The 10,000-nt window shown below is 34.8% G+C and overlaps 1 protein-coding gene across 6 annotated transcripts in view; it reads left to right on the top strand.

Moving 5' to 3' along the window:
* Positions 1-10,000, top strand: part of LOC145263767 (coiled-coil domain-containing protein AGAP005037-like) — a 758,348-nt gene that overhangs the window by 394,516 nt on the left and 353,832 nt on the right. Inside the window, exon 1 of one of the 6 annotated variants that reach the window (XM_080120814.1) lies at positions 1,992-2,494. The exons of the other annotated variants lie outside the window; for them this stretch is intronic. Within the exon in view, the coding sequence (XP_079976940.1) occupies positions 2,453-2,494 (42 nt within the window). The 5' untranslated portion in view covers positions 1,992-2,452. Of the gene's footprint in view, positions 1-1,991; positions 2,495-10,000 lie in introns of those variants that run through there. 6 annotated transcript variants of the gene reach the window in all.

The following is a 10,000-nucleotide window of genomic DNA, read 5'->3' on the forward strand; positions in this document are numbered from 1 at the left end:
GCTTGGTTTCTAGACTTGTTTGGTTTCTAGACTTGTTTGGTTTCTAGACTTGTTTGGTTTCTAGACTTGTTTGGTTTCTAGACTTGTTTGGTTTCTAGACTTGTTTGGTTTACAGACTTGTTTGGTTTACAGACTTGTTTGGTTTACAGACTTATTTGGTTTACAGACTTGTTTGGTTTACAGACTTGATTTACAAACTTACTTGATTTACAGACGTTTGATTTCTAGAAGTGTTTGGTTTCTAGACGTGTTTCAATTCCAGAGTTGTTTTAATTTTAGACTCATATATATTAAATAGCTTTAAACATCTTTAAATTTTGTTTATATATATATATATATATATATATATATATATATATATATATATGAATAAATGTGAAACTTGTTATTTATTTATCACACCTATATTACCATCAAAACGGTTCACTGAGATTTAAATCCATAACACAATATAGTCTTTTAAAATACTATATATATATATATATATATATATAGTAAGGAGACCAAAATCCCAAACATAGCTTGTTGTATGCCTAGTTGGCATAGCTATTTTTTTAAACCGTTTAAAATTAATTAACGTTTCCTGTTATTTATTTGTAATTTTATTGTCCTATTTTCCTATATAGATGCTTTGTTAATGTTAACGGTAATTAATTAAAGTGGTTTACTATTAAAAAAAAAAGAAGGTAAATTATCAAAATACTTCTTAAAATATTATCTTCATTAATTTTCAGGGGAGGTAATTAAAATGAAAACATTCCTTTTAATTACAATAGATTCATATCAACGATATGTAATATAAGTTTAAAAAAGAATACTTAGAGCTAGATTCGTTTTCTTCAAGTGCACAGAAAATGTATTTTCATATTTAATAACATTGTTATCCTCCATGACAATGTAGCCAAGGCTATCTGGCCCTCATCCTATAATCAGCATAGCTTTTTGGCCATCACACTCCAAAAGGTTGCTGATCCCTGCTTTCGAGTATCCGTTTCAAGGATAGTTTTTTTTGTCCGGGTTTTCAGGACGAAAAACCTTTATAGGATTACAGAAGAACGCGTATATAAAATACGTTGCTGAACAGCAGTTAGTTAGTTTTTTTGTTGTTGTTTGTATATATTAAAAAGCTATAACTTGCAGTATTTTGATATCTCTTTACTAAATTATTAAATGGATATAAACGATGATGATATCGTAATATCACAGTTATATATTAAAAACTTATAAATTATATCTTTTTATAGATTATTAAACTTATTATTATTATTATTGGCTCACAAGGATGTGGTGTTCCCTGGAAGCTGAGTGACAACAAGTCTCTCCAGATTTTCCAGTACTCTCCACCTCTTTCGATAACATTTGCAAATAAATTTGCATTATCGCAACAGCTGCTTGCCATTATTATTATTATTAAACTTATATATACATATATATATAATAATCAAAGAAATATCTACCTATTGCTTGTTTTGTTTTTTAAAGACTTATCAGTATAGATTCAAACAACTGGCCTATCTACTGTCAAACTTATAAACCTTGGTCATGTCACCTAATGTCCGCTCTTTGGCTAGAAGATCAGTTGTGTAACTGAGCCGTGTAAATACGGTTTTTATAATACAAACTTGTGCTGGTAATTACATCCAAAGTGTTCAACCGACGGGAAGGAACGATATACACGTATATAAATATATATTATTAAATAGTTACTAATTATGATACATGGATTTCGCATTGTAGATTCTTATACGGCTATTAAGTATCATAGTTTGAATTCTTTTCGAGGAATATTAAACTTGAACTGTTTTTTTTTGTTTTTTTTTAATTACGAATCTATGAATATAAAAAAAACCCTTTTATCTGTATAATGTGCCCGTTTTAATTTGCCTGATAAACTCTTACATCTTTGTGGATAGATTCAGGGACCATCAATATTTAAAAAATAAGAAAAAAGAACCCATATATATAAGTAACTTTGCTACTTACTGAATTACTTTTTTCTTTTTTTTTTTACATTTTTATAGTGATTTGTTTTGTTTTTACTAGTTTTTTTTTTTTTGGTAAAAAGGTAATATAATATAAAGTAAGTGAAAATCTTAGGCTTAATATCCCCCCTCCTCATCTTTTTTTTTTTTTTTTTTCGCGCAGATGCTCCTTCCTTTTTCGAATCTCAGAAGGGCAGCTCAGAATTTAAAAAAAAAAAATAAAAAAAATAAATTGCTATCTTTCGTTTAATAGAATACTTGTAAAGAAATCCAACTTGGTATTTCTTTTTTTTCTTTTCGGAGAAGTGACTCTTTCTTGAAAAGAGTTAGGAAAACTCAGTTTCCTGTTTGAATGCAAAAAATGTGATTTTTAATATCAATGTGCAAAAAAAAAAAAAAAAAAAAAAAAAAAGCGATGATATAACTATTCTTCAAAAAAACATGCTCTTGGATTTACCATTCCTGACAAGATGAATCCCACAGAAATGGTTATCTGGCGAAAATATTCAACCGTAAATATTTTCTTTTTTTTTTTCATATTTATTTTTTATAATTGTTTTTTGTTGTTGTTTTGTTTTTTGTTTTTTTGTTCTTTTTTTGATATAGGAATCATCACTTATCAAGGCCCTAAGGCCATTCGAAGATAAGGGTTAATGGTTGGTAGTGGAGAACAGTTTAACAAGAACTTCTTTATATTAGAGTTGAAAACGACCATTTTGTAATCAGCTGGAATGCAGTCCCACGATATAGAGTTCCACAGGCTGGCAGTTCTAAGAGGGAAACTTTGTTCATGAAATTTGCGTTTAGTTTTAAGCACAGATAAAGAGTAGAGGAAACTGTTTGCAATGGTTGTAGCTAGACGAGTGTTTGTTGTGAATGTTTCGTGGGGAAAATATCGTAGATTGAAGCTCAGTTGAGCACTTGCCATGAAAATAACGTTTCTTCTGTGAATTCGTTTTTGCGTTGTTTTTTAAGCCTATTAACGCCCATGATCTTATTCTTAGAACCAGAAGTATAATTAATTGTATTTTGGCAGCATCTGTATTTTTTTTTTTCAGATGTTTATACTTAGCCATAAAGATTTGAGAGAAAGTTATAAAAATGAAATTGAGGAAAGGAGGAGGAAATAAAGTAGTTGCCAGGGATACGTTACTTTTGAAATCAATTTCTTAAAGCAGTCCGATGCATGTCAGTTTATAAAACGGACGTTAAACCTAAGATGATGATCATGATTTCCCTAACTTGCTTAACACGTCTTCCTCGAGACTTTTTGCAACGTTATTTCCTTGAACACGTTAGCTAAATACCTATTCTATTTTTTTTTTACTCATGTTCACCCCTTATACGGCATATCACTACTCGGACATAATTTACTGTTAAACAGACAAACCTGGGCTATTAGACATAGGAATTTGTTATGATTTTTTTTATATTGGAATCCTTTGAGATGAGTAATTTGTGTATTTACTTATTTACTTGTGGAGTGTTATCCTCATCTTCAGAGTTTGGGCCTGTGGAGTAGTGGATAGAGGCATTGAATCTCTGCAGTTCCAGGTGAGCATTGTCTGAGGATAGCGACCAGAGGTTCAGGGGCTACTATTTCAGACCATGCCTAGGAAAGATTAGCAAGATGTTGGTTTATGTTACATTTAAACTTCAGCATATCAGTAGAGTCAGGGAAGCAGGTACCAGGAAGGGAATTCCAAAGTCTAGCTGAAATGAAAACATTATTACCGTTACTATGAACCGCATTTATTGCTGTTACTTTTGTCAACGTTTAAAAAAATGTCTTTCGCTGCCACGTTCATTTTATCTGACAAGTGGTTCTCCTTCCTCCAACCATACGCCGGTCGCAGCCAGCCATTTTTTGCCTGCAACTTCACAAGTCTATTTTGATTGACATTGTCTTTCTCTCCGAGCATGTGTTGCATTTTTTTCTCCTTTTTTTTCTTCCTCTTCTCGTGCACACTCCCTAATTTGCATGTGTGCATTTTTCTGCTGCTGCTACTGTTAATCTCTTCACATGCTGGCTATCTTTTGCTGCTGCCGATATTTTCCTCGCGTTGACACGTTATAAAGGGTGTGATTTTGCTTGGCAACAAAACATAAATGAAAACGCTGCAGAAATGTGTAAGACCACTTTTAATGTGATGAGTTATGGTGCATTTGCTTCCGGTTAGAGTCAGCACTATCTAACTTCGAAGCCGCTGTGTCTTTGTTTCTATAATCTGTACTAGCTGTCCCGATCCGACCTTACCTGAGAATATTTTTTTAATTATTTTTTTGTTTTGCATAGCATGTATGTAGAAATTGAAGCACAAGGATGCAAGAATCTTTGTTGAACCAAAACTTGTGTGCACGGTCTTGTCAATATTCTGGTTCATTACTCTTTTGTGGGGAAAGAAATTCTTGCCTTTTTTTTTTTTTTTGTGTTTTTTACAATTCCAGACAGTGATTTTGGCACAAGTAAAATGCTATTTTTAGCATGATGAAATATGAGTTTTTTTTTTTTTTTGCAGAACCAATACAGTTTCAATTTACCACCAGGTAATACAGTAACTTCGTAGTTCTTGTTGAAACTGATTGCGAAATCGAAATCGTAACATAGAGGTATTTGTAGAGGGTGAGATGGAGATGCTTGTCAGAGATCGCCATTTTGTTGTAGCATCTGTATTCATTGGACAGATCGCTTCGAATGAAGAAGGAAAAAGGGTCACCAGGTTCCATATAAAAGATACCAACATCTTCTCTATAACTGAATCAGCTTTATTTAACAACTTTGTCAATGCGGCAACATAACAAAAGGCAAATTGGTTCGGATGGCATGTATTATAAAAAAGAGGATTGGGTCTTGCCTCACGTTTATGTCAGTTATGATGAGTGGCAGCCCAGGAAATATACGTCCATTTATATTGCCAACTGGAACAGATCATAGCAAATAGTGTTTGACGGAAATGAGAAAAAGAAGACATGCGCAGAAGTGTTAGAATCATGCAATGTATTTCTACACAAGTTTTAACATGCCAGTTTTAGCTGACCGAACCACATACTATTCACTATGCAAGAGATTGCATGTGAATACAAAAGAAAGTAGATCTCAATTATGCAACTGCTACAAACTATTAACTATAAAATAAAACTGAAATTAATTCTCGTGGATTTAATTTCGTGGAAAATTGAAGAGATTGTGTATAAATATAAAATAAAGTGCATTTCAATCATCTAACTGCTACAAACTCGGAAATTTTTCCGTCAAACTTGGGAATTTACATGGAATTTTTAAATGGAACCCTTTATTTGATCCACAGGGGTAACATGCTCTGATTCCATCAGCCATGACTGGATATATAAGTCCTAAGTAATTTGCAATTTTATTTTTAGTATCACTCGTACTGAGGATTGAACCTTCAACCTCCAGAAGAGTTTCTCCTTATAACTTAATTTTATAAAGTACTTTATATACTTCATACTATCCTCGATATACTGTGTGTGTGTGTATATATATATATATATATATATATATATATATATATGTATATATATATATATAATGTGTGTGTGTGTATGTGTGTCTAATTTATATATAAAAATAAATGATCATTTCTATCCAATTTTACATTCCTATTAGTGATGGGACGATTTTAACTTTTTCCTGATTCCGACACAATTACAAATTCTGATGCTCTATCGATTTTAGTTTCACTGGTAGTTTAAAATCAATAGCTATTCATTATTTTTTCATTACTATTAGCAGTAGAAGACTTTGTTTTAAACAAAATCAAATAAAAAAAAAAGACCATTAAAAGAATCGTTTTTTGGTATTGGAAAATAGGTACACATTTTTCTGATACTGATTCTGATACCCCTCCACTCCCACCCCCAAAGTTCTGATTTTTCTGATTCCGATGAATCGTCCCAGCACTAATTCCTACTTATTTATTTATTTTGCGGCCTGTCATTCTCATCTTCATAATTGTTGTTTCGGCCAACTCATCCTCTGGCCTTCTTCAAGTGATTAACTGCGACAGGATAGGAATGCTGAGTCTTGTAACTGTATCCCCAGTAATTACTGCCTTCCATAGTTGTTGTTGTCTCACCACGTTTTTTAGCCAACTGAACCTCTGACCGCTATCTTCAGACAATGTCACCTGGAACTGCAGAGATTCAATGCCTCTATCCACTACTCCACAGGCCCGAACTCTGAAGATGAGGATAACACTCCACAAGTAAATAAGTAAATACACAAATTACTCATCTCAAAGGATTTCAATATAAAAAAAAATCATAACAAATTCCTATGTCTAATAGCCCAAGTTTGTCTGTTTAACAGTAAATTAATTCCTTCTGGGTTATTTTATTTTGGATGCCAAAATACTATTTATTGTAATCAGTCCAATGAATACAGAGTGGATTCTCCCTCTCCGAGACGTGACCTATTTGAATAAGTAACCTATGCAAACTGGAGGTATTCGCCCATCATTGCTTATGCCACATCCGCTGGCAACTGTTTATCTCTAACCCTCAGCCTCCAAAATCAGCAGAGAGTAGATTATTCCTGTAATGTATCAAAATTGTTTTGCTCATCGGGCAATATATATTTTTTTAATTGCATTTTCACCTCAAACAAGGTACAGTGCCACTTTGATATAAGACATAATTTTCAGGGATACTATGTAGGGAGTTGAGCAGCAAGATGTCTGTTTACATTACACTTGTGGATGTCAGTACAGTCTGGGAAACAGGAACCCGGAAGGGAATTCCAAAGTCTAGCAGTCCTAGGGAAGAAACTATTAGAGTAGAAGGTTTTCTTACATCTAGGGATTTCTACTGTGTAGGGGTGGGATTTTGCTGCTTGTCGGGTATGTTGGGGTATTTACGTCTAACAGAGACGAGGGCAACAATACTCCATACATGGGCAAATGATGGCCTTGTAAAGGTACAGGATGCTCTCAGGCATAAGTAACTTTCTAGCACGGTAGAGAGAGAGAGAGCTCATCTTCTTTGCAGCAGCCTTAACTAAGCCGTCAATATATCTGTTCCAACTCATGTTCCCTGTGAACGTTAAGCCAGGGAATTTGAACGAAGTACTTTCAGGTAATGTATCATTAGCCATGGCTATTAGTGAATATGAACTTACATGACCTGCAATACTTTAGCTGTTTAACAGAGCAAGTCCAGACTTGCACGTCTTTTCACTGGTTCTATTTAAAGACATTGCTGAAAAAAGAAAAAAGAATAACCATCAATGTATGAATACATTGTCTGTTGTGGTGGAAACGAAGATAAATACTATCGTTTTATGACAATTTAGACCTTTCAGATCTGGAAGGTCTAAATTTCAAGAACGAATGCCTCTCATCTTGGGGAGGCTTCATGTTTTGACAAGCTTCTAGGTCTGACCTTTACTCCTGATCTGAAATGGAATACATACATCAAATCCGTTGCCAAGATCGCTGGAAAAATGGTGGGATCATTCTACCGTTCCAGTAGATATCTCACTGCTGATGCAATTCTCTACCTACATAAGAGCCAAGTACGTCCTAGGATGGAGTACTGTTGCCACATCTGGGCAGGAGCTGCTAGAACCATCTTACTCTGCCTTGACAGAGTTCAAAATAAACTTTGTAGCCTATTAGGGGGATACCCTTTTCTCTTCCCTGCAACCTCTTTCTCACAGAAGAGACATTGTGAGCCTGTCTCTGCTTTATCGGTATTTTCATGGCAAGTGCTCATCTGAGCTTCAATCTATGATCCTCTCCCTTGCCAAACTTCCATGAAAAACCTTCGTCTAGCTGAAATCACTATCAGTAATTTCCTCTAATCTTTATCTCTGCCTAAACCTAAATGTGGATTCCATGAATAAAGTTTCTTTCTTAGAACCGCATGCCAGTGAACTCTCGTTTTCCTGCTTTCCAGCTGACTACAATATGGTCGTTTTTAAGTCCAACGAGGACAAGTTCTTGATGAACTATCTCCTTACGTAATCCAATTTACCAAATTTCCACTACTAAGAATTACTACAATATTGTCTCATTGACTACCATACACTCATTAATCATATCCTTGAGTGGCCTCCGGGCCCTGATAAGTGGTGACTTCTTTTGTTAAAAAAAAAAAAAAAGAAAGCTTTTCCTGAGTGTACTAATTTAGTAAGGATTAATTTCTGTTTTTTTGTGATGAAAAGAAGAACTGAGTCCCGCACTACCGACTAAGCTCCAACCTCTGTCTCATCACCAAAATGTTTATCCCTGTGCCTGTTTTACAAGTATCTTAATGAAATGTGCTCTGATGAACTCCAAGCACTTGTATCCCATTGACATAAAAACTCTCAATTTTACAAGCGACAGGGGACCACCTATGAATTTAATATTCCCTTGACACTACCTCCTTCTGAGAAAGCCAGTTCAACTTGCCTAGGATGAATGTCATATAACAACAACAACAAATATTCAAATTTAAATGTACTGTGAACAAAAATCTTGTTGTCCAACTTCCCATTCAACCCCCTATCAATTTAGCTTCTATCACAAGAGTTCTTTATGCCTTGGTGGCAATAAGCTTTGTTAGGAATGAAACACACACACACACACACACACACACACACACACACACACACACACACACGTGCACACGCACACACACACACACAAGCTAAGATTTTGTCAACTGTACAAATGACGAAACTGCAAAAAAAATGAACAGAATTGCTTGCGCATTAACTAGATTGCCTGCTGCACCTATCAGTTAGCCATTTGATTTGTGAGAACTAGTGGTTTTATTACGAGGCAATTTCAGGTTACTTTCAGTGAGCCCCCCCCCCCCCCGTTTGATTTGTGGCAATAGCATTATTATTCTGTTTGGTGTAACACCTGTCTTACATGCTGGCATGAATTGGGCAGCTTTAAAAACTTGGCATTCAAATCAACCTATCTCTGACCAGGTCTTTATTGATCTCTGTTTCTCTTAAGTTTATGTCTTCCTTAGCCTTTCTCTGTGAACTGAATCTGCTCAAGTTTCTTGGAAGCTGAGATCTCAAAACTCTGCTAAATTTTTCTCCGGTTGCAGCCCTGTTATTTGCATGCAAAGCAACTATGTACCAAACTAAACCTGCAGCGTTGTGCACGTTTATATTTGTCTACTGATGTGTCTTTGATTTGATTCTATCTTTCACAGCTTTTTTTTTATGTAGTTGTAATACTATAAACCGCCACTCCCACACACACTGCTCTTCCCTACATAAATGGTCCTAGATATGACCTTAAACTATATCCAGTGGTGAGGCCCCAGCTTGCGGCCTTTAGGGAGTGTGGAGTTACCCTTTAATTACCATTGCTCCCAGGTCCACTCTGACCCGGAGTGGTAGTACCTGTTAGGGTCCAAACTATGGGTTAAATAGAAACCGACTTGAAAACAACAAATATATTCTATTAAAAAATTTTTCTTCAAAATCTTTGGATTCGGCATTAAATAACCTGAAAAGGGTTGATATGCCGTAAAACAAAATCAACCAAATATGAAGGAACTGAGTGCCGGTGAATTCATTTAATTCCCCTTATTGATCCCTCTTTCTCTCAAGTCGGTTTACCTTGACCTTCCCTTGTGAACTGAACCGTCTACATTAACTGTTAGTTTCTTAGAAACAGAAATCTCACATCCCTGCTAAATATTTCTCCAGTTTTTTGTCGTCTGTATGCACTGCAACTATGCAACAAACTAAACATACAGTATGGTGCATGTTTACAAATCATAAATATTTCTGACATGAATCATCCGATTCATCAACCGCATTGATTGATTGAATACAATAAAAAGCATTTAATAAGAAGTTGGATTTTATGGCTCACTTTTCCAACTGATTGTCTTTACAATTACTTTATTGCAGCTTTTTGGATGTGACCCACCTTAAATAATTATTTAGTATGTGTTCCTCCCCCGCTCAGTCTAATCTCAATCTTTAACTTGGTGATTGGATTAATGTTAATCCGTGAAAGTTACATCAAAGTTCATTTTCTCTTGTT

The sequence above is a fragment of the Euprymna scolopes genome, chromosome 39 (assembly GCF_053919585.1).
Source record: "Euprymna scolopes isolate OS-2025 chromosome 39, ASM5391958v1, whole genome shotgun sequence".
NCBI lineage: Eukaryota > Metazoa > Mollusca > Cephalopoda > Sepiida > Sepiolidae > Euprymna > Euprymna scolopes.